General features: G+C 42.5%; 2 protein-coding genes across 7 annotated transcripts in view; one reads left to right on the forward strand and one right to left on the reverse strand.

The window, feature by feature from the left end:
* Nucleotides 1-1,792: 1,792 nt before the first annotated feature.
* Nucleotides 1,793-25,192, reverse strand: part of LOC120456013 (transcription factor mef2A) — a 31,524-nt gene continuing 8,124 nt past the window's right edge. For 2 of the 6 annotated variants that reach the window (XM_039642572.2, XM_039642573.2), the window contains 3 exons: nt 11,895-12,018; nt 4,309-6,349; nt 1,793-4,092 (listed from right to left, as the gene is read on the reverse strand). In XM_039642572.2, coding sequence (XP_039498506.1) covers nt 2,077-4,092; nt 4,309-6,231 — 3,939 coding nt within the window. In that variant the 5' untranslated portion in view covers nt 6,232-6,349; nt 11,895-12,018 and the 3' untranslated portion in view covers nt 1,793-2,076. Of the gene's footprint in view, nt 4,093-4,308; nt 6,350-6,402; nt 6,472-11,894; nt 12,019-16,235; nt 16,374-25,192 lie in introns of those variants that run through there. The other 4 variants (XM_039642571.2, XM_039642575.2, XM_039642576.1 and 1 more) reach the window with 4 other exon arrangements.
* Nucleotides 13,492-14,282, forward strand: LOC120456014. Its single transcript, XM_039642577.1, has 2 exons — nt 13,492-13,990; nt 14,115-14,282. The coding sequence occupies exons 1-2, from the start codon at nt 13,673-13,675 to the stop codon at nt 14,181-14,183; spliced, it is 387 nt and encodes a 128-aa protein (XP_039498511.1). The 5' UTR covers nt 13,492-13,672; the 3' UTR covers nt 14,184-14,282.

Consider the following 25,192-nt stretch of genomic DNA (forward strand, 5'->3'; position numbering starts at 1 on the left):
AAGGGGGAGGTCATTGAAATGTGGCTATATGGCTGTATAGCTGTATAGCTATATGGCTATATGGCTACATGGCGATATGGCTATATGGCCATGCCGATGGCAATGGCGATGGCGATGGGGATGGGGATGGTGATGGCAATTGCTAGATGGTGTTACTACCAGTATACTCGTACCAATGTATTCAGCCTGGGGTTGGTGGGTTTGCCGGGTGTGACATGGCCAACCACACACATGGATTCGGATGGGATGGCACCCATGTGTACTTCTATGTATCTACATATGTCTGTGCATATATATCCCTACGTATGTATATATCCATATAAAAGATAGGAGCGAGCGCACACCTTCCTAAAAACCCGGACGGACTGCATGTGCAGTATCGTATCTACTGGCGCACCGCACCGCACTGCATTTATTTATTTGGACACTAACGCCCTCGCAGCCAGGGCAGCAAAATTTACGAGCTTCCCTTAATCGATCTAAAATTAAACGGCTTGCTGGAATCAACCCTTTTTCGTGTGGAGAAAGGCAGCAAAAAACAGCGAACTTCCACTTCCACCTTCATGCATTTTAGCTATCTGCAATCCTAATTGTTATCAACAATTTGCAATTCTTCTTCCGCAAAACTATCGCTCCAAAGCGCTCAAGTTCATGCGAATTTGCCTTTTTCCTGTGCAATTCGTTTATGTGCCAAATTTATGGCTTGAATGCACATTACATTGTCTAAAAGATACGTGTATAACATTATATATGTATGTTCAGATAATGAAGCAATGTCAAAGTACTATCAATCTTCTTAAACTAGGCTCAGAAAAAGGGAAAACTTGTTTTTTCTAAAGAAAATTGGACCCAATTATACACAATTTTATTCTTAAAAGCCAAGAAAGTATCTAAAGGAAAACAAACAAATTAAATATCAGTAATACAATTGCGAAACAATAAACAGGAGACTAACTTAATAAAGAGAATAACCTAAGTATAAATTGCGTAACCATAAAAAAATCGGAGTCTATAGAATTTGTTGTTTTACTTCGTTTCCTTTTTTAAGCAATAGTTTTCAGTTTGTAAACTATACCCCGATAAATCCATCATTTATCTGACCACGCAGAGTGAAGTTCCGATTCCCAAAACACAAACAGAGATTTAAGAATTTTTCAGATATTTTATTGCAAACATATATAGCTTAAATATGAGTTGAAGGTATTTGTCTGGTTACTGTTTCAGAACTAACTAACCGACTACATAATTACTTTAGGATTTGTTTGTAATAAAAAAACAACAAAACGGTTCATATTTCTTATTTTTCTTTTTTTTATTATTTTCGATGTTGGATCTTGAGGACTTTGAATGAGTGATCCTAACCCAGTTCGGTAAACGGCAATCTGTAATCAAATTTTGTTCGTTTCCTCATATCAAGCGTTTCGTCGTTGGTTGACTCATATTATTTGCATTTGCATTTGCATTTCCATTGCCATCGTCATATCATATACAACACACTTAATATTTCAGTTACAATAAAAAAAAAAAAAACGTTACTCACGATACCAGTAGGCGCTGCTTAGAGGCTACTTAACTTACATAATCGAGTATCACTAACAATATGTATCGTTATTTATTTATTTAGTACTTGTTATTTCTTTGCCATTTATAAATTCTCTACAACACGACGTACTTGTACACAAAACATCAGTTTTCATAAGTACAATTTAAAAAAAAAGGGACTCATATATATAGTATATATATATATATATATATTGTATGTATATTTATGTATAGAAAAAAAAAATGCTAGTTGATCCATCTAAATATTTTTATTTTAGCATTAGCCTAAGTGAAAGTATTTTCGTATTTATGAGCGGCAGACGATCTTCGATCTTCGATCCTCGATGTGAGCATGAGCAATGCAATTTCCATATATGTATATATATATATAAATAAATATATATATAGATGGATGAAGATATAAACCTATCCATAGGGATCTGCATATCTGACTTCCAATGTGTGTGCGCCGCATGACATGGGGGACTCTTAGTGATAAAATGCCAACGCCTTGGCATAGTACGAGGTACATGGTCATGATATGCGATCGGGACTTTGCCGCTGGCCCGAATCCTCGGTGATGCCGGTGGCATCGACGGCATGCGCCGGATGTGCACAGTGATCCGGTGATCTGGACTGCGATCGTGATCTCTTCGGCGGTGGCGTTATCGAGTGCTGTGAATTTGAATCGGAGGAGGTGCGTCGACAGAAGGGACTGAGTCCGCCCATTCCGGCAGCAACGGCGGCGGTATTGCCAGCACTGGCGGCCAGCATGTGGGGCGTCAGTTGGGGGAATCTCGGCATGCGCGGCAGTCCGGCAAAGAGAAGCGGACTCGCTCCGCTGCCGTGGCTCAAAAATAGGCGGGGACTGGGTGGCGAACCATCGCCGGCGATCAACGGATAACCAGCGTGGCCATGTCCAACGGCGAAACGATGCTGCAGTGCCTCGAAACAGAGCGGTACATTCAGTCCATGGGCATGGGCACCGGCGCAAATGCGTGCCAGGATCTCCGCCTGAATGCTGCCCACCGCCGCCGGATTCACTCCACCAACACCACCACCACCACCGCCAGCCGCTGAGCCCACCATCGCCGAGTGATGGAAGCCGCTCTTGTTGTTATTCAAATTGAGACTCATTAGCTCCAGGAGCGGATCGGTTGCGGGCATCACGGGTGCATGGAGTAATCCATGATCATCGCTGGTCGACAGCAGTTTGCGATGCAAATTGAGATTCGAACTGTGACGATCGCGGCTGCGTTTCGAGGGAAATGCGGCATTGCAGCCATCTATATTGCACTTGTGGTGCAGCTTGAGGTGGACGCTCTGGTGGTGCGTCTTAAGATGAAAGTGGTTTTGGAATATCTCACCGCAGGCGGTGCACTTTAGGGGATTCTCCTTATCGATGGGCACTTCGGGCACCTCCACTTCCGTTTCCGGCTCCGGTTCCGGTTCGGCTTCAGCTTCGGGCTCTGTTTCAGTTTCCGGCTCCGGTTCACGCTCCTCGAGCGCACTGGCACTCAATCCGTTGCCACTTTCTCGGCGCACACTATTGTTAATATTGTTATTATTGTTATTATTATTATTGTGATTGGCAGTCTTGTCGCTGGACTCCTCCGCCAAGGACTCATCGCCGCCCATCAGCTCCTGCTTGATGCGCACATAGCGATTCTCATCCGCCTCGTAGTTAATCTCCTCCAGGGGCTCCAATTTGATGGCGGCCGCTGCCCGTGAAAGATCCAGTGTGGTGTCCGCCGGCGATGACTCTTCCTGTTCCTGTTCCTCGTTGCCGTCCTCCTTGTCAGCTGGCCTCGTTTCCTGCTCCTCCAGTTTCATTTCTGGCTTGGATGCCGAGCCAACAGGGTGTGGTACAGGTTCCTGCTCCTGCTCCCGCTCCCGCTTGCGTTCTTGACCCTGCTGCTCTTCCAGTTCGGCATCCTGATCCTGATCCGGATCCTGTTCCGTCTTGATGCAGAGACCCACCGGCCTGAGATCACCGTAGGGCGTGAGGGGTGGCGATGGTATCGACTTGGTGGACTCGCCCACCTCCGATTCTTTGGCGGATGCGGCGGCCTGCGCGGGCAGACGCACCTTCTTAATGGACAGATCGGCGGCCACATCGTAGTCGATTGAATTCTCGCCCGAATTCTCATCCGATTGCACAGGACATCGGACGGGATTCTGACTCTTGCGTTTCCGTTTATTGGCCGCCATTTGGGCGAGGGCATGGGCGTGCCCAAGCGAGTGGGCGTGTCCGTGCGAGAGGGCGTGGGCATGGGCGTGGGCATATGTGTGGCACTCCTCAAGGCCGGACTGGACAACCTTGCCCGGACTGGATTGCTCTTTGGTTTGACTCAGGCTGGATACCGCCGATGTGGAGCGTTCATCGCTCTCCTCGTTCTCATTCTCATTATCGTTATCGTTCTCGTGGTCCAGCGGCATGCTATCGATCTCATCGCCAACCACAACGATGCCATCGGGATCATCGTCATCTTCGTCCTCATCGCCGTCAGCCTCGTCGTCATCATCGTCGCCGGCCATGTGGATGCCAACCTGCAAAAGAACAATGGAAAATGCTTTTGAATACTTTGTTGAAAACTATAAACAAAGATAAATGTCTAGTCTAAGGCATACTAATTAGGATTTTTACCGAGCTCTAAGATATCGAAATACTATATGTATTTGATCTTATTTGGACAACATGTCGGATGATTAATATGCATTTAAGTAAGAGATTTTTCGTAAAGAATGAGAGATTGTTTAACTTACCTCCAGTATCTCGTCGTCGTCCTCATCCTCAGTGTGCTCGTTCTCCAGCGCCAGCTTACGTCGCTGTCCCTCGAAACGTCCGGCATCCAAGTAGGATCTCTGCAGATAATCCTGTCCGTGCTTCAGCTCCAGGGCACTGACTCCCGCTCCAGATCCCGCACCCGAGCCGCCCATCGCATGATGCCGCATATCTGGTGGCGGCGTCAGCAGCGGGAAGCTGCCGAATGGTGCCAGTCCCGCCATGAGACCATTGGGCGCCTGGAGCAATAGCGGATGCGGTTGCGCACTGCGTCCATCGTGCGGCGAGATTTTGCGTCGCAGATGCGGCGAATGGAGCTTGGGATTCGGATTGGCGCTATGGCGATTCCTCGATCGCCTCGAGCTGAACATCATGCTGCACCCGTCCACCGTGCACTTGTGCATCTCCCTGAGATGCACCGCCGAGAAGTGAATCTTCAGAGCGCCCTTGTCACAAAAGGTCTTCAGACAGACATTGCACTGTACTCGCTTCTTGCCAGTCACCGGATTGATGAACTGGGTGCCCAGATTTGCGGGCATCGAGCCCCATTGCCGCTTGCCACCGCCAACAGATCCTCCATTTCCACCACCACCACCACCACCACCACCTCCTCCGCCCGGTGAGTGTGGCGTCTTTCGACTCGCCCGCATGTTGGAGGATAAGGCCAGGCGGGTCATACGCTGCGAACTGGACCATGATCCCGAAGCGGATCCCTTATCGCTGCTCCGTTGCTGCTTGCCGGTTGATTCCTCCACGGATCCTGCACCCGAACTGGAGCCCGAACCGGACCCAGAACCTGAGCCGGACCCCGAACCCGCCTGATGCTGATACTGGCCAACACCAGATGGCGGCGATGGTGGTGATCGAGAATCGGGCGGCGGTGGAGGCGGCGGCGGTGGCGGTGGCAGGTGATAGGCCATGGCCATTGCATTGAAGAACTGGTTCCGATGCAGGTGGTGCTGATGCTGCTGCTGCTGCTGCTGCTGACTGTGGTGATGGTGTTGTCCGAATTCCGTGGGACTCTGCGGCAGCGGCAAGGGACCACCAAAGGCACCCAGCGCCGCCGCCGAGCTGATTTTCCGAAAGTCAAACGGTTGCATGTTCTGCAAATCACTCAGCGGATTCATGGGATTCGGTTCGTGCGTGGGCGTACTGTTGCCCGTTCCAGTGCCCGATCCGGTGCTACTACTATTGTTATTATTATTGTTATTATTATTCCTACTTGCCGCCGCCGATAGCTTCTGCTGCAATTGATTCTGCAAATGCAGCTGGGCATGGGCCAGCTGCGAGAAGTGAACGCTCATCGATTGCGCCGACGATTGTGCGTGCGACGATGTCTGCTGGACGCTGCCGGAGGAGCGGGACGGCGACTGGTGACCACCGGCGTTCGCATTCAGGGCGAGGGGATGGCGCAGCGGTAGCGCCAGGGGCAGCGGATGCGGATGCGGATGCGTATGTGGATGCGGATGCGAATGCGAGTGCGGGTGGATGGGATGCGTCGTCAAGGGCAGCGGCGGCAGGGGCGGCGAACTGCGGCGACTGGGGGTCATCACCATTGAAGCGGGTGATGATTCGCGGCTCAGGTGCACGTTCCCTCCACCGGTTGGCAAATGTGGATGGTGCTGATGGTAGTGGTGGTGGTGGTGGTGCTGGTAGGGGAGGTGATGCTGGCTCTGTTGCCTCTCATGACCTTGCAGTGCGTGGCGATAGGAGGCGGATACTGTGGCGGCGGCGGTGGCGGGCAGGTGGTATAACAACGATGATGACGTCGACGAAGGTGGTGGCGGTGGCGGAGTAACCGAACCGCCGGCGGCTAAACGATGAACTTCAGAGGCGGCGGCGCGAGGATGCGGTTGCGGATGCGGATGATAGTGCGGCGAATGCTTCTCGTGGCCAATATTCATCAAGCGGCGGCTTAGGAACAACAATTAATCTGTAGACTTTTGACGATGCATTAGACTAGATGCGGCATTTAGGTTTCCAGGTGTTGTGGGTGCTGTGCTTTGGACTTCTGTCGATTCGCTGCAAGAAGAGGAAAATGCAAAATATGTATTAAATATTACAATTATGCGTACCAAAATCTCGGAATTATTAACTATATTTTAATCTTTTATAAGTCTACTCCAAAAAACACAATGAAAACCTAACGAAAAAAATTGAAAAAGTACAAATTCTTGACAGTAAAAGCGTTTCGTTTCAGTTTTAAAAAATCAATCATTTACTAGTAATAATATTTCTCTTTTTAATGCACGGTACTTAAGTGCCCTTTTTGTTATTTATGTATTTACTTAATGTCACATTTGTATTCTTATTTGCTGCCAGCAATAGTTTATCTTCAGCATGAAAGTCTTGCAAAAGCGGAGTGTCAAAACGTATATACTTATGTATACTATATTTGTACACTGCCCGTACCTGTGGCATTATAATTTCAATTAATTTCGCCCGAGTTTGTGGTGACCAAGTGTGTGTGGCATTTAAGCGATCTGGGGAGCAGCGTGTCTGAGCGCCTCGCAGCCACATATCTTCCACCATCTCAAACATTGTCAAGGAGTTTCCAACGAAACCGCCTAACGAAGTGGCCACAACTCGATGGAGCGGACCGCGGACCACGGACCACGGACCATCATGCCATCAAGCCATCATGCCGTCATACCATCGGACCTCCCAGACACCACACATCATCCACAACCACACCGTGCATACACGAGTACAGATGATTATTGAAAATAAAAATAAGAATAATGATGTGACAAATTCTGAGTGGTCACTTCACGTCTCTAGAAGGAGTGATGGCAAGGGAGCTGAAGAGTCGTCGTATGGCAGAGGGACAGAGGGACACTTGTAGACACACACACACACACACAGAGCAGCGGCGTGACATGACAATGTGATAGTGTGTGCAGAAGACGCTCTTCGCGCTGTCGTCTACGGCCACTTGAAGTCCCCATGTCACATTCTTCTGTGCCGGCACCACCACCACCACCACACAAGAGCCAGACTGAAGACTCAAGACTGGCGATCTTCGATACGTTACGATACGGTACGATACGATCCTATACAATCCGATACGAAGCGATCCAATCTGATGGCGACCCGACTAGATCCGAGTCCGAATTCGTCGCCGAGTTCCCGAAATCGAATTCAAATCGATAGGGAGGCCTGTGATCGTGATATTCAACTCAACTCAACTTAACTCCACTGCCACTACCACAACTACTACCACTACCACTTCCACATCAAGATGAAGATCGAGGCCGAGAGATCGCGATCATTACGCGCGACCTCTTGATGATCCCATGTGATGAGTGCCGTGCCGCTTGCGACGAATACTTAAATATTCAAGAAGGCGGTTCAGCATGCATGCGAACAAATCCGAAGGATTTGGATTCAAAACAAACAGAATCCAGTTTTTGCAATAATATTGTAATACCAAGCTAAAACTGAAACGTTTTCTGCTTACTTAAAAAAAGAATTGCAATCTCCTATATACATATATATGTATATACATTTAACAAATAAATCCAATGTGAAACAGTAGAAGTAACAAATTCACCCAGGGCGACATGCAATGATATATGGCAAATGACAAATTGTGCGATTAAATGTGTATCGAAAATTGCAGCTATTGAAACTTTCGCTGCTATTATTATTATTTTTTTTCCCCATTTTTTTTTTTCATCTCTCGCCTGCCTTCGGACAGTGCCATGTGGCATTGGGGAACTTTTGCATGATATATGTCATCTTGGCAAGTCATTTAAATGGAATACAAATTGTTTTTTAATTGCCACCTGTTCGGGCTGCTGTTGTAACGACATTTATTACGATTACGTTTCTGTTCGGTTCGGTTAGGTTCTCTGAGTATGGAACTTTTTTTTTCTACCGGCATTTAGAACCGGAGATGCACGACGCGGCAGCTTTTAATTGCTTTCAGTTGATATTTAATTTGATATTTTTTTTCTTACTTATTTTGCCTTCTATATTTGTGATTTGACACGTTCCGAATCTGAGAGTTCTGTTCTGAGTTCTCAGTTCTGACCAAACCAGTTTTACATCGCCATCATATGTTGTGCGAGCTGTGTGTATCTGAACCCATCTGCTCTGGGCACTGATTGCATAAAAGTGACAGTTTGCAGCGAGAATTATTGGAGCTTTGTTGTCTGCCTATAATTGGGGTTCATAGTCCAAAGTAGCTGGACGGCATTTTCTTTGTATCTATATTTTAAAGATTGATATGTCAGATATATGTATGTAAACATTATTGTTGTTTTTATTGCTAACCATAAATGAAGACTACAGAATTTTATGCTTTTTCAATAGCTTTATATAGTACAAACAATTAAACATTGCAGTGCATCAGATAAAAAAGATCTATTTTCCAATTGGGATATATATACTCATTCAAAAATTCATTTGTATTCAATTTTTTGGAATGCATGACGGATGCATACCTTAGTGCTAAAACCTTATTTAAATCATATTTTGGGATGAATTAAAAAAAAAAGTGGTTAAGTGAGATTTATAAGCCAAATTTGTGACGGATGCCTAACTGAAAGAGAAAAAAAAACTGCAGCTCAGCCAAATACAGCAATCATATGTTTGTTAGCACCGATCGATGCTGTTGGGCAATTTGTATCCGAAGGTTTCATCGACATTTATGAAGCTCTGGCGAGAAGACAGACGAGAATCTGTCCGAGATGAGAACTCCTTTTAATTTCGTATTTCACATGAAACTCATTTTCGTCTCATAACAAAATTGCCGCTAAGCTGCGAGCTGTGAGCTGCGAGATGCGAGCTGTTTACTCCGTGTATCCCCCGAAACGAACAAAGGAGAAGAAAAATGGCATTCCAGACACCAATCATGATTATTATTGGCTTTATCGCATAGAATCGGCGGCGGCAGCCGTCATAAGGAACATTTTCTTAACGCATTTCCAAAGTCATAAAGCAGCGGCCGGTCATAAATGCGTGTTAAAGTCGAACAACAGAACGTTTTCTCTTATTATTTCTTTTTTTTTATTTTTTTGTTGAAATGTCAACCATTAAACACGAAAAAGCCGATCCAAAGCGATCCAAGGCGATCGTTCTCACAGATCCAATCCGATCCCACAAGTTCCAACAAAAGAGCCCAAACCCCATTCCCCGTGACTCTATACTCTATTTTGTAAAAATTTATTTATGAAACACATTAAAAGTGTCAACACGGCTTGCCGCACATGAGATATGTTTGGCAAGTTGCCTTCTCTGTCAAAGCCGCTGTTTAAAGCCAACCAACCGCCCTGCCCCTCGATATTTTTTGTCCAGATCCCCAGTAGTATACCCTCCTCCCACCACCAAACCCAAAGACCGAAACCCCAATCCCAATTCGAACCCATGGCACCACTTCAGTTCTGATTATGAACGCCTCTGAATCGCCCCGACTGCTGCCGAACAGGGCTTAACAAAGTGATTCCAACATAAACTTACTACTTTTCTGTTCTCTGTTCTCGTTTATATTTTTTTAAATGTTTTTTCTTTTTTTTTTTTTTTGGTTTGTTGCTCTTTTTCTTTTTTTTTGCTGTTAGTATGCAAATCCCCGGTGGGATCGTTGACGAAAGCCGCTGGGCTGCCCCGCCGGTAAAGATTCACAGGGAGAAGAGCGCCAACATGGAGCAGTGTTCAATGGCAGGACACGAACATGAACATGGATCCCGGACCTAAATCAGGGATTCTGCGGTCCGCAATTGGTACTGCAACATCGGGTTGGGCGACAAATGCGGCATTCGTGCAGAGAAAATATTTATTTTCATGGAATTATAAGTGATAACACTTAAACTCTTGTAATTGCTGGCTTGTTCATCTTTTATTGTATCAACACTTGTGTCTAAATCATCTGAACTTATAGTTTTAGTTGCAAATAATATGGTTTGTTATGTAGAAAAACTTAGACGTCCTAATGCACTAATAGAATTCCACTCTATTATGGGATTAGCAAATGAAAACAGAAACTTCTTGCTCGTCGAGCAGGTGAGAAACCGAAATCTAAATTACACTCACAAAAAATGTTTCTCTTAACCTAGCACGTGCCTATAAAAATCAAACCAGGAAGAAAACCATGACTTAACCTTACACAGAAAGAAATAACACAGAATTGAGCACAACAAATTAAGGAAATTTACTAGAATAATTTGTTACGTGCCACTAGCTCTTGAATTCCAAACAGCACTGCTAATAACTAGGAAAAAAGGATTGTGGCGTCTGCATTTTGCATGCACTTTTAAGTTCATTTGAATCTACCTACTATTTTCTTACGGTGCATGCTCTGGCGCTACTTGGAACCTCGGCCGACTGTCGCTGCCGATCAGACGTGATGTTTGGGTTTGGGTCGCCTGGCAGGGGTCCGCACTGAATGCTCCCCGGATCTGGTTCCCCGTATCCTCGACCTGATTCAGTCGGCCAGAATGGTCGTAATCCGGGGCTTAGACTGTGTTTTAAGTGGATAGGTCGGTTAGCCCTCAAGCGCAAACACGAAGCCGCATCAACATCATCGGATGGAAAGTGTGATGTTGGGGCTACTGGATCTATTGGAGTTTTCTGACTGCAGCATCTGCTTTTAAACGCTCTTTTTTTTATTTAAGAATTGGGAGCGTTTAAGTGGAAGAATCAGTGGTTTTCAGTTCAATTTAGCGAATTTCAGATAAGTTGGGGCTGACAGACGCAAGCCTTTTTAATGTGACAAAAAGTTTAGGTATTTTAAAGGATAAAGAAGCTCTCCCTAATTCAAAGGTTTACAAATTTTTCAAATTTAAAAATAATATTTAGTAAATAAAGCAAATTATGCTTGCTAAATAACATTTTTCCAGCAATGGAGTATATTTCAAGATCTCTTATCGTTCAAGAGACACTAGTGATCTGCTTGGTTTTTTTTTGTATTTTGTGCTTTTTGTTTATTTACTTATCGGTTTTTTTTTGTGGGGCGTCACCAAGTTGATGTCCAAACTGCGACTTGAAATGCGGACCATCCAGCCAAGTTGGCACAGGCTATTCAAGCCATCTCATAGGCTTGGCCGTGGCATTTTTGGTTAAAAGAGCCTCTACCGAAAGTACGCCGAACTGATCTCAAGTAAACCACAAAAGCCATTCTTGTTTGTTGCCGGGAGCAAAATCAACGATTGATTGAAGGAAAGGAAAGGCAAGGAGATTTGAGGCTGTGGCCACAAAAACTGTGGCCATAACCATCGAGGCTAAAATAAAAATACAACAAAAACAAAACGAAAAACCAAAAAAAAAACTAAAGCTAAAAACTGATGATAAAAACCGAGGCTGAAACTGAGGCGGCGGCGGCGGCGGCTTTGTTCATCTGCTACAAGCATCGCATTTAATGAGATTTATATCAGTTTTTAATAGCTTTGTGACTCTATTGTGCCCGGGCCGTATCTAAAGCAAATCTGGAGTCATCTTGTCGGGGCGATATAGATATACAAATTAGTCTGCCGAGACATTGTCGAAATAATGGCCTAAAAGTGACCGGTATGAGGAAGTCGAGGAAAGCGAATATCATCTACTCGCATACTGGCATACTGCAACTTACGTCTTTTTGTGGCCGTGAACCGACTTCCTGAAGTGCGTTGTATATAGATATAGATATATATAAATATATAAATATATAAGTCTTCGGCTTGGTATAGATCGGAGTATAGAGTTCGACGGCAGATCTAAAAGAAAAAAAAAAAGAGAGGAAGGCGATGAAAAACGAGTGGTTAGCTATAGCCGATCACGATCTAACAACAAGTTTTGATGATTTATGCCAACACGTCCGTCAAAATGTCAAATTCTTGGGCACACATCAACAATTCGACACATTTCACACATCGATGCCAAAAACCAAATCTCTTCGAGATTGCCGCAATGTTAAAGTCAACGTTATTTGTATGTTTCAGCCCCACCCCACCGCCAGTCCCCCGAAAATTGTGTTAATTTAAATCAAATGACAAAATATAATAAACGACCATAAAATTTAATCCGAGTCTTCTCTAAAAAGGTACGAAAAATGTGTCAAGTGATTGAGCACACAAAAGTTGTCCCAATGATCATATAGTCGAATAATGTAGTACCTTTTTGGATAGATAAAAAGCCAAAAATTTAAACCATAACAATCATAATGTATTCGTACTTATTCAGAGTAAGTATTACTCTACTAGGCTCACTAGGCGTATACGAAATTATATTTGAATTACGTTACTTTTGCTCATCAGCTGCTATTTTTAACAAAGTTAAATTTCGAATTGAACATTTATTTGAAATCAGAACAAATGCATCCGGAAAAGGTACAAAATGTGGTGTGTAATGTAGAGTGTTTGACATAAAGCATGTCTACGTATGACACAAAAGCGAAAAATGAAAACCAATTAAACAAGCTAATCATTTTATTGTCATTAGCACCGGCAGCAACAACACTTACAATGAAAAAAGAAGAAGTCAAATTTAAACGGCTTATTAGCATTACCATTTAGGTGTTATCGTCAGTTATGGCCATTGTGTGTTTGTAAAGAGAAAACCAGTGCCCATGAATGTGCACACTTTGTATATACCCTCAAAGTACGTAAACAGCATAGCATCTAAGACATGTATGTTTCTTCGAAAGACTGGAACACGCATTTTATTTATCTAAAAACCTATTATATTTTTTCAATTTGTTCTTTTTCTTTGTTGTAAAAGTAGGCAGGGTATTCTGTACATCGGCATGCATTCACTTGCTTATCGTGTTTACTTTACCTAAGTCTTGGACAGTTAACAGCTTTAGCTGTGCAAACATTGGGTCAACCTATTAGCGGAATTAGCAGCTTGGTACACGTATTATACTTGTGACAGCAGCGCATGTCAACCAGGCAAATCAACATGCTTTAAATATATAACGCAATAGTCTGATAACAGTGTAGCACTGCATCACCTCGCTTTTTGCAGGCCACATTATTTTGAAAAATTCACTTGAGTTGCAGTAAAAAGTAAAACTTTAAAACCTCTTCACTTTCCATTTCGCAATATAAATGTTGCATTTTTTCAAGAGCAAACAGCAACCCCGAATTAAAATCACGCAAACATAACAGTCGCTTATTTTAGGTTTGTAAAAAAAGGAAAAGAAATATATGTATATATAGGCGGAATACCACATAGTTGGGTCGCTGAAGTATTGATTGATTAATGAACTGAATATTTCATGTGTCCGGTGGTGCCTTTTATTTTCCCTTACTGGTGGCATTATCCTTGGCCAGAGCGCAACGTCTGGGTCCTGATCCTTCCGCCCAGCACGACTATTGCTGCCCCGTTGACATTGTAATTGAATCAATAATAAAATCAAAATGTACGACGATGACAATGACACTTGGATTTCGATTTCGACTTCAACTCCGACTTTCCGTCTCCGTCTGGACAGAAACCCTCGTTCCCCGTCCTCCGTCTTCCGCGTTCGCGTCTGTCTCTGAATCCATGTCCGTGTTCGTTTCGCTGTCCGTGTCATCGTGTCATCATTTCAGCAAGGAACGGGAACGGGAATGGCAACGTCACCATCGCCGGCTCTCGAGTGCCGGACCCCCCTTTTTGAAATGCGCTGGGTATAGGTGTAGGCATCGAACTTGGTTTACGATTCGGCCGGGTCAGATCTACTCCATATACATATGTGGGTACACAGTAAGAAATTCTATATGACTCAAATAAATACCAAAAAAAAATTCGATTGAGAGCTCATTCATATTTGGACCACAGGCTTAGACTTGTTTACTGATCTGCTACTTGATTGTAATTTATTTAAAAGATTGGGAAAATACTAGAAAACACCAAGAGTTCAGATGGGAACTCAGATTATCACTGGACAGTACACTAAAAGGGTGTATTACATTGGAATTGGAAAGTACCCAGAGACATTGTGACATCAAGCGGTGAGTAGTGAGCTCTTCTGATATGGTTGTTGTTTGCAGCGCGAACGTCAATGCTCAATCAATGACTTCGACTGGCTGTCTGACTAGCAGACTTTCCTCGCCGAGTGCATGTGCTTGTGCCTGTGTCTTTCGTTTTAGAATTTGTTATAATGTGTTCGAGTATATACATATTTCATTTCTGAACTGTCTCCCTGACAGCCCACGAACGTTTTGAGTGACGTACAAAACGATGTCGTGTTGTCGTGCCACGGATTCGACTTCGCGTCCGACCAGGTTGACTTTTTGTCGTTTCTCCTCCGCTTTTGGCGTTTAAGTATATATGGCATATAGTATATATAGTCTCAGTCCCAGTTGAAGTCGAATCGACCGACGGACATGGCAATGGTGACTTTGACTTGAATGCGCCAAGCGAGCGATTTCTCGAGTGGGACGTCAAATCAGCTGAACTTTTCATTAAGGCCTTTTGAAATTTCGGCATTAGCCCTTTGGTGAACCGTCCCTGTCACCCTGTCGTTTTATTATTATATAGCCGGTGCTGTTGCAAATGGTCAGGGAACCCATTAGCAGTTGATCCGTATCAAACCAAACCAAAGCAAACCGAACCCACGAACTGAAGAAGCTCGTCGGCAAACGTCTTGACTTTGTCAGCCGGAATGACAACACGGTATTAATCACAATAATATGTTCTATGTCGGAAGTATGGCAAATCTGGCGGGCTTTCGACCACAATCAGGATCTCTATATAGAAGCAAAATTGGCAGAAGGTAATCCAAACTGGTGATCTGAGAGGATACGGCGCTCCTTATTAAAGTCACCTAATCTGTTGGCAATCAGCCTTTCCCATAACTTGGATAGCGAAGACAAGATACTCATTTATATATGAATAATTTTATTTTTATTACGTTTATTACTTAAATATGATTTGAAAATAAATATGTAGCCTGCATCAAGGCGCACGTGAACATAAATATATAATTTAATAAACTACTACTTATACCTAAGTACCCACTAGTATGAACCTAATAATAACTCAGTCATAGAAAACTTATTCATATAAAGCTTATCATATAAAATATGTTTCGAGAATAAATATGTAGATAAGTAAGATGAAAGAGATATGAAAATAACTTAATCATAGAGAACTTATTCATATAAAATATGTTTCGAGAATAAATAAGTAGCCTGCATATTCACTTATACCTGAGTTCACCACTGTCTTAACATAATTATAATAACTTAATTATATAAAACATAATCATAGCAAACTTAATCGTATAAGATATTATAGATATAATAATATTATATATTATATATTATTATTATATTAGATATTATATTATTATTATATTAGATATTATATTATTATTATAGATATTATTATTATATTAGATATTATATTATTATTATAGATATTATTATATTATAGATATTATAGATATTATTATATTATAGATATTATTATATTATAGATATTATTATATTATATCATAATATTATAGATATCATAATATTATAGATATCATAATATAATAATATTATAGATATCATAATATAATAATATTATAGATATCATAATATAATAATATTATAGATATCATAATATAATAATATTATAGATATCATAATATAATAATATTATAGATATCATAATATAATAATATTATAGATATCATAATATAATAATATTATAGATATCATAATATAATAATATTATAGATATCATAATATAATAATATTATAGATATCATAATATAATAATATTATAGATATCATAATATAATAATATTATAGATATCATAATATAATAATATTATAGATATATAATATAATAATATAATAATATAATAATATAATAATATAATAATATAATAATATAATAATATAATAATATAATAATATAATAATATAATAATATAATAATATAATAATATAATAATATAATAATATAATAATATAATAATATAATAATATAATAATAATTTACCTGTGGAACATACCTGGTCCGGTCCATGGTGCACTGCATCCAGATCGACGGCGGGATGTCCACATGGCCTCTGGAACCACTATCACACACACCCACACACAAACTACTACTTTTTCTATCACATCATAACTTCCGGTCGACTGATCTATGAGCTGTGAGATCGGCTATCCCATGAGGATTGAGTCAGAACTGATTGGGAATTATAAGTATTGGTGGACGAAATTTTTTTTACATTACATTAATTATGTAAATTACGTAAATTACAATGTATACAAAATATCTCGATATGTTTAATGTTTTGCGTTGAATGTTACCTATGTTTCAATGTTGCAAATTCAATGTTGCAAATTCAATGTAAAATGTTTTTTTTTGTCTTTCAAACACCTTGAGATATGCAAATATCTGTTTCAAATATTTTTACATTGTTCTTGATCAATTTAAGTTAAACTTAATTTTGAATGTGACTACGAGGATATTTAAAATGTAATCCTTGCTAGCCAAGAGTTCAATCTCAACCAACTTAATGATACCATTTCATTATCAGCTTACGTCTAACTACCAACTCTTTTGTCAACACTGGCCCCGAGGCGTGCAGGGGAAAAGCGACCAGGACAGGGTCTGGAAATGGGACTGCAATTGGGGACCTGGCATTGGCCTGTGCGCGTTTGTTTTTTTTTTTCTGCCAGGTTTTTTTTTTTATTTTTTGAAAGGCAGCCGTCATGGCGGTGTCAGTAGTTTTGCCGGCCGGCCGGGCGAACAGAGCCGAGCCGAGTTTTGCTGAGCGGAGCTGAGCTGAGTCGAGCGACCAGGCCTCATACTGGCAGACAGTCAGTCAGCCAGTCAGTCAGCCAAGTCAGCGATTCACAAAGGAAACACTTGAGAAGTGAACATGTTAACGGGAGAAATAGTTCGTCGCCTCCTCCAATCCAAAACCGAGGCCGCAAAGGAGCCGGCATGGGATGGTATTCAGCATGGAGTATGCAGTATGGAGTATGCTATATATGCTATATGGTATGGGTATATGTGCGGCCATATATGGTGGTGCTTTTATAATGCTGCAGGTGAGGAAGAAGGTGCATTGTGTCGCCCGAACCCGTACCTCAAAACTCAAACCCGAAGCCAAAAACACTTGCGAGAGTCACTCGAGAGCTGTCAATCCGAAAAAGCTGAAATAAAAACAACAACAAAATGAGGAAAAACGCCAGCGAATAAGGTAAATACAAATGGGCGGCAGACGACGTCGGCGAGAAGGCAAAAAAAAAAAAAATAAAAACACACAAGCCGAAAAAGTCAAGGGTAGCGTCAAGTCGAGTGGAGTCAAAAGGCCCAGTTCCCAGTTACCACACTTCTCAGTCCTCAGTTCTCGGTTCTCAATCCTCGCTACTCAGTCCCCCAATCATCCAGTCCCATTCCCATTCCCATTCCGAATCCCAATCCTCATTGCCCAGAGTTCCCATTTTCGATCCGAAGCTGGATCTGCTGGACACTCGTAGCTGGATCGCTGGATCGGTGGATCGGTGGATCGCGGCGCAACGTTATTAGCTCTCGTACCAGTTTTCATCCAGGGGCGTTCCGCTCGGAGGGCATTAAATGATTATCTGGCTCTGTCATGCCACTGAGATCGGTCTCGAAAATTATGCGAATTTCATACTTTAGGGGGCATGTTCTCCTTGTTTCTGTCGGGTCTGTCTCTTGTGTTTATGTTATTTCTCGTCTCTACCGTATACCGTATACCGTATCGTGCGTTCGCATTCATCTTACACCGTGTGTCCCGTGTCCCGTGTCCTTTTCGTTTCAGTTTCAGTTTCGACTTCTCCATCTGATATCGATATTATTACTACTCGCTCGAAATGTAACCGAAGCGATTTGATTAAGAACCACAGTCGGCAGCAGGTGTAACTGAAGAAACGCCATCGTTTGTTTTTTGGTGCTGAGGAGTTGTTTGTAGAACACTGTGCAATTTAATTATATCTAATGGTCAAATTCACACTTTAACATTTTATATTAATTCAAAAGCTTGTGATACAGTTTATAGATTTGCATAGAAAGATTGCTGGATGTGGCCATCGCGGAAATGGCAGCTGAAAGGTTTCCTAGGGAGCAGCTGCTGATCGAGAATGGATGCATCCCGTAGATGCCCGTAGAATAAAAGATAGAGCGAAAAGCTCTTTTATCGGACTCGAGATCGTGGCAACCAGCCACTAGCGGCAGTATCAAAACGAAAAGCCCTGCAGTGTCCGGCAATAGGATGCGAATATGAGATGGCAACAAATTGCCATATGGCCATGGCAATGGGTGTCTGTGATCGTCATATTCGGGTAATATTCGCTCGTAAAAGTATCACCGACCATGTTTTTCACAATGAGATAGATCCTCCGCCCTGGAAGTGAAGACGCCACCGCCAAAACGACCATATAATGTGAACAGCAACAGAGGGCTGTGAACCGAAAACAGCAGGAATATACCTCAGTCCATGACCAAACCATTCGAATCCATTCGAATCCATTCTCTCCATTCGGCGGGGTAGACCTCATACGGTGCCAAAGACTTGAAATGCCCAGACTCGAAATGCAAAGTCAGTCGCAATTTCAGGGCTCACCTGCCTGCCACATCGATGCTGTGCATTTCCATTTGCATTTCCATATACCCCTCGGCTCCACCGCGATTCCTTTGCCAAAACACTCGAATCCATTCAGATCTCGGGACGCATCAAGCTTGTCGTCTAACACGACACCTAGTCCAGGTGTATCATCTGGAGCGAGGATTTCTGATTTAGGAAAGGTTATTCAAAGTAAAAAAAATCATTTCCAATGAATGGGAATATTTGGCGCATTTGGTTGATAAAATTCCCTTACTATCATTTAAATACACTCGAATAAATTCGAATGAGAAAACCAAAATGTGTATGCGTCTGCACACAGGGAAGAAATCACATTGTTCATATATAAACTTAGAAGGCTTTAGCATAATAATTCTTAGAAATTTATTGTCATTTTTATTCACGTGGTTCATTGCCAGCTAAGCTGGGAAAGATGAGAGCGAAGTGCCGATGTCCCTGTTCCAAGTCAGTTCAAGTCCACGTCCAAGTCCGCGTCCATCTGCATTCCCATGGCCTTTACCTTTCCCGCTCCTGCTGACAGGTTGGCTTATTGAGCCCGAGACAAGATAAGTGCTTTTGTCTCTCCCCCCTCCCTCTCTCCCTCCGTTTTCGTTTTTGATGCCTGCTGATCTACGGCTCTGCACGCGGATGCGAATGTTAGCGCGTTTACATCCACATTCACATCTACATTCACATCCATACATCCATACTCACAGCCATACTCACAGCCACACTCACAGCCAAGGAAATGGCGGGTTCAGTTCTCATTCGCACATTTTATGATGGCCCGAGATTGCCATACTTTCTAGCTCTGCCTCCGTTGAGTGATTGAATTGGATGGGTTAGGTTCCACCACATATATATATGTAGTATACATTGGTTAATACTAAACAAAAATATATAAAAAAAAAAAACAGTCTGTATGGCAGGTGTCTCGTCTAACTGTTTGATTTCGTTTGCCATTGTTTTTCTTGCTCGTTTTTGTATAATCCCCCTTGTTTTTTTTTTTGGCATTATCAAGCCGCAGTCATGGACCCGTCGCATCACATTGCTTCGCCATTGTGCAACGGCGGTAACTGGTTTTCCAACCATCCATCCATCCAGCCAGCCAACCATCCAACCATCCGTCCATCCGTCCATCTGTCCATCTGTACAGCCGCCCAGGCCATCCATCCATCCATCGGTCCAGCCTTCCCCTTCGCTTTATCTTTTAGCGAGAATTGCCAATCATTCGCAGCCGCAATAAAATTACATGAGTAAAATGTGTCCGCGAGCATTCGTGGTACTTGATCGTTTTTTTCAAGAGTGCGGTAATCGGTTTCAATTTCATCTTTATAGTGTTATGAAACCCAGGGTTCGCACACAGCTTTTTAGTCGCCACCACCTTCTCAACGGCCAAACGCAGCTCGACAAAAGAAAGAGTGCTTCGGTTCGGTTTGGTTTTTTTTAGTTTGGATTCAGTTTGGTGTGGTGCGGTGTGGTTCAGTGCTCGGTGGGTGGACACTGGCGTTGGGTGGATGAGTATCCATCTTTTAATCGGTAACATCTTGTAGCACACTGTACCGAATTTGGCAACAAGTATTGGATGGAATCGAATGCAATGGTGCAAAAATGGTGCACAGAACAATAAAATATTAATTAATTAAACAAAGCCTCTAGCAAATCTAACAAAAACATTCCTCAAAAAAATGCTTTAAAATCCTTCAAATTGGATTCATTATAATGTAGTCTTTCAACTACGTAACTTCTTTTTATATATTTACCATATACCTTCAATGGAAATCAGACTATTGCCAAGGCACTGCCCAAATCTAATGATTTCAGGCTACACAGAGAGAAAAACCAATCTTTAAGAAGCAATACCTTCCTTATATACCTTCTGTTGGCCATGCACAAGATCACTATTCCCAAATTGGTCATTTTGTTCAGTGTGCTCCACCCGCTCCTCCATATTCATTTGACCGTTCTTGCCGTCCATGCCGCTGGGCTCTGCTCTATTGCTCCTCCATTTATTTAAGTTGGCTGGAGCTGGGCTGGAGCTGCAGCTGGAACTGGAGTTGGGAGTCAGGAGTCAGCAGTCAGCAGTCAGCAGTCAGGAGTAGAGAGCTGGGATCCCGGCCTGCGACTCGGACTCGGAGTTGAGCCTGTAAAAAGCAATTCACTGTAATTGCTTTGTGACTTATGGCCCGGCCCAACTTGCGCGTTCATCGCTTTACCGATTGCTAGTCGGCAGGTAGCTGCCGACTCCACTCAAAGGCCCCTCCTCCTCCACCATCACCATCACCACCACCACCAACTCCACCTCCACGTCCTACTCCTCCAAAGATTTCCACAGTGTCCCTATTTTTGTGCTTTGCGGTCTTCGCTTGGAGAGGCTGCGTAGCCTGGCCAAGTGGTAGTGGTAGTGGTAGTGGCGACTTGACCTTGTCATGCCATTAAATAAAATCAAACAGAAACTGAACTTGGTCCGAGATGTTCTCGCCAGTTTGCCAGTTTGCCAGTTTTGCCAGTGTGTCCGCCCTCTCCTTCCGGCGACCCTTTTGGGGTACCAGGTAACGCCCTCTTCTCTTCTCGGGGAATCGCTAATCCCACAGTTCCATCTACGCCATCGTCTTCTCTCCATCGCGCCTCCATCGTCTTGGCACATAACGAGTTGCTATATTTTGATGGATTTGCCCGTTCGAGGTGTAAATATTAAACAACAGCCAGTGCGAAAACGTACAGTATCCACCGAACCGATGTCAAGAATGCACAGCATGCACCTTGCCCCTCTTGGCCACATCTTGCTAACTGGTTACTGCTGCAGTTTGCAGTTTGCAGTTTGCCGTCTGCAGTTGTTAAACTTGATGACTGATGCTCATTGAATCTAATGCAAACGAATACCGCCTCAAAAGCGCACTTTTCTCTGTGGAAAATCAGCCTCTATTGTCATTTGCAGACAATTATTATCTAGACCTTTCTTTTATTTGGGCCTTGGCTTCGGTATGGGCTAATAATAGTTCAAAGTGATATATTGTTGGTCCCTAATATGGTATATGGCATATTATAGGCTTTAGTTTCTTGATCTGCACAAAAACAACCGTGTCGATCCGGACATGTCCATTTGTTGGTCCGTATGGTTAAGTTTGCTTAAAAGTGGCCAGCCACGCCCCATTTAGATGGTCCCATCGTTCCTATGACAGCCATATATTATATATGTATAATTAAGAAATCGGCCCTTTTTCTGTCTCCGTTTTTTTTTTGTGCTCAAGCGACACTGCACACTGCGCAAAAATGTGCAAATGTACTGAAGAAAATTGCACTTTTGACAGTTGTGTTAACTGATGATATTGGAAGGCTACAATATGAAACACAAATGCAATTTAAAGACAAGAGAGAACGCTATAGTCGAGTTCCCCGACTATCTGATACCCGTTACTCAGCTAGTGGAAGGGAGAAGGAGAGTCTTAAACACAGTTTTTGCTGGTTTGTAGGCGTTATAGTGGGCGTGGCCAAAAGTTTTTTGGCAAATCGATAGAAGTTTACAAGACCAATACAAAAATGAAAAAATATCAAAACATTTTTCAAAAGTGTGGGCGTAGCAGCTTTGGGCGGTTTGTGGGCGTTAGAGTGGGCGTGGCAAAAAGTTTGTTGGCAAATCGATAGAAATTTACAAGACCAATACAAAAATGAAAAAATATCAAAACATTTTTCAAAAGTGTGGGCGTGACAGCTTTGGGCGGTTTGTGGGCGTTAGAGTGGGCGTGGCAAAAAGTTTTTTTGCAAATCGATAGAAATTTACAAGACCAATACAAAAATGAAAAAATATTAAAACATTTTTCAAAAATGTGGGCGTGGCAGTTTTGGGCGGTTTGTGGGCGTTAGAGTGGGCGTGGCAACCTGAATCGACAAACTTGCGCTGCGTCTATGTCCCTGGAGTCTGTATACTTAATCTCAACTTTCTAGCTTTTGTAGTTCCTGAGATCTCGACGTTCATACGGACAGACGGACAGACGGACAGACGGACAGACGGACAGACGGACAGACAGACGGACGGACAGACGGACATGGCCAGATCGACTCGGCTACTGATCCTGATCAAGAATATATATACTTTATATGGTCGGAAACGCTTCCTTCTGCCTGTTACATACTTTTCAACGAATCTAGTATACCCTTTTACTCTACGAGTAACGGGTATAATAAAGACAAATTACTCTTGTGGTGTGTTATACATACTTCAAATCATGAAGGTCGCCACAGCATAAGCCAATCTTTGATTCATATACTGAATTTAATATGGATTGGAAATGGAAACTCGGGCTAATCAACATATCAACGAGTATTGTGTTCGTGTGTTGTCTCATGCGGTGTGCCAATTTTCAGCAGATAATGGCGAAGAATATTGGCAATACAAGAAAAAAAAAAAAGAAAAAAGGGAAAGGGAAAGGGAAAGGGACGGCGATAATAGGAACATCGGGATACAGAAGGGAAAAGCAAAATAAAAAAATAAAACAAAACAAAAAAAAAGCCCGAATGGAGTGCGGATCACGGGCCAAAGTTGGGATCAGCTAATACGCTTTGCTTGGACTCGGCTTGTCATTAGCTCACAGCTGCCAGCGTGAGTTCAATTACAGGCTGGGTCCAGACCTCGAAAGCCGAGACGGACTGGACTGGTTGTGCAGGTCGGCAGGAAATCGCATGCCATTACAAATTGTCCACATCAATAAATGGTGGCGAACGAATGTGCACCGTGCGCTGCACAGTGGGGCAAAGTGGTATGCAATTCAAATTTTAAAACTTAATAAATAACTTTCGAGTGTTCGTAACAAACTGCTTATCATTACATCACTGAGAAGTGGCTTCATTTCTGGTTTTCATACATTTCGTTTTCTTTACCAAAATGAACATTTTTTGAACCACTGTGCACTGCACTTGTCACCATGTTCTCACCAAGTCAAAAGTATTCGTTTCACTGTATAAGGATCACAATAGAAAAGCTACCTTGTATTCGAAAAAGAGTTACTTTGAAAACAGGAAACACATTTAAGATTCGCATCAAAAACACGAAAGCGGCGTTAATCCTAACAAATAGCTTTTAGGGTGTCACAACAAATAATTAAAATCAGTTAGGGCAATATTTTAAAGAGCTGGCATTTTGTTTCGTCTTTGGGATTATCTCTTCTTAACATTTGTGAAGCTTATAATCCAATAATTTCTTCATTGCCCTCTCAAACTTTCTGCTTTTACCGCCGCGGATTTCCCTAAGTGCAGACCTTGCTCCAGGCGCGAACTTGGTCTTAAGGAAAATTTGTGGTCAAGTGGGGGAAATGGCTGGGGCAATCGAAAATCTTTGGCTTCATGCCTATGGCATTCATCAGTATGCCTCGTTAAGAGCGGGTTTCTTACTTATCTTTGATTTGCCAAAAGCACAGCGAAATTCCATTAAATTCCATTAAATAAGAGTAGAAACATATATGTATGTATATTACATGTGAAAATAAGATACGTTTGTGACCTTAAATATATTTTGTAGATTTCGGAAACGCCTGAAAAGGTGACTATACCACCTATAATTCACATAATAATATCAGGGCCAACAATGTTATTAGTGTGTGAAAATAAAAGCTCAGTTTTACGGCATTTGCGTTCATGGAAACTGTTTGGCATGCGTGTTAATTTGAATATAAAAGCATATTAAAAACGCGCTGCAACGCGCTTAATTTCTCAAGCCACAAAATGCATGATTAATTCATTGCGCGGCAGCCAGTTTTTCCCAGAGAATTGTCAACCGGGCAGTTTGACGATGGAAAATGCACTTGGGAGACAATGATTTTCTTTTCTTTCTTTATTTTTGGTTTAGGTCTTTTTTTGTAGAGACAGATAGAGAGAGCAATTAAACGCCGAGCATGCCGAGGTTTACTATGTGAAAAGAAGCCATTAAGGTCGCGCATGTCACAAATTAGCCGAAATTAAAAACATTTAATCTTTCGTGCCCAGGCAAAGTGAAGACGACAGAAGATCGAGACGCAGCCGCCATCCCGCCATCAGTCGAGAAAAACCCACAAAAAGCTACAAAGCACAGCAACACTCGGCAGAATAGAGACAAAGCCATCAGACAGCAGCCACCAGACAAACAAAAGCACACCGCCCGTCACACGAATAGCCTCATCATCTAGAAAGCAAATCAAACCGGAGCATTTAAGACAGCTGGCAAAATGAATGCGTCATTTAGATTGAGTTGATAGATAATGTTGAAATATTATAAATATAAATATATATAGTTTTCCGCTGTAGAATATAACATGTTATGTTTCCCATCACAATGGTATATAAGCTGAAATTTCCAGCTTAAATTTCAAATTATTTAGACTTAAAGAACTGCTACTTTT

This window comes from Drosophila santomea, chromosome X, assembly GCF_016746245.2.
Source record: "Drosophila santomea strain STO CAGO 1482 chromosome X, Prin_Dsan_1.1, whole genome shotgun sequence".
Classification (NCBI taxonomy): domain Eukaryota; kingdom Metazoa; phylum Arthropoda; class Insecta; order Diptera; family Drosophilidae; genus Drosophila; species Drosophila santomea.

What these genes read in the sequence shown, in the direction of transcription:
- LOC120456014 (XM_039642577.1), top strand. Translation starts at nt 13,673, where the DNA reads ATGACAATGACACTTGGATTTCGATTTCGACTTCAACTCCGACTTTCC. An exon ending in TATACATATGTGGGTACACA is followed by an intron (nt 13,991 to 14,114) that starts GTAAGAAATTCT and finishes TTTATTTAAAAG; the next exon opens with ATTGGGAAAATACTAGAAAA.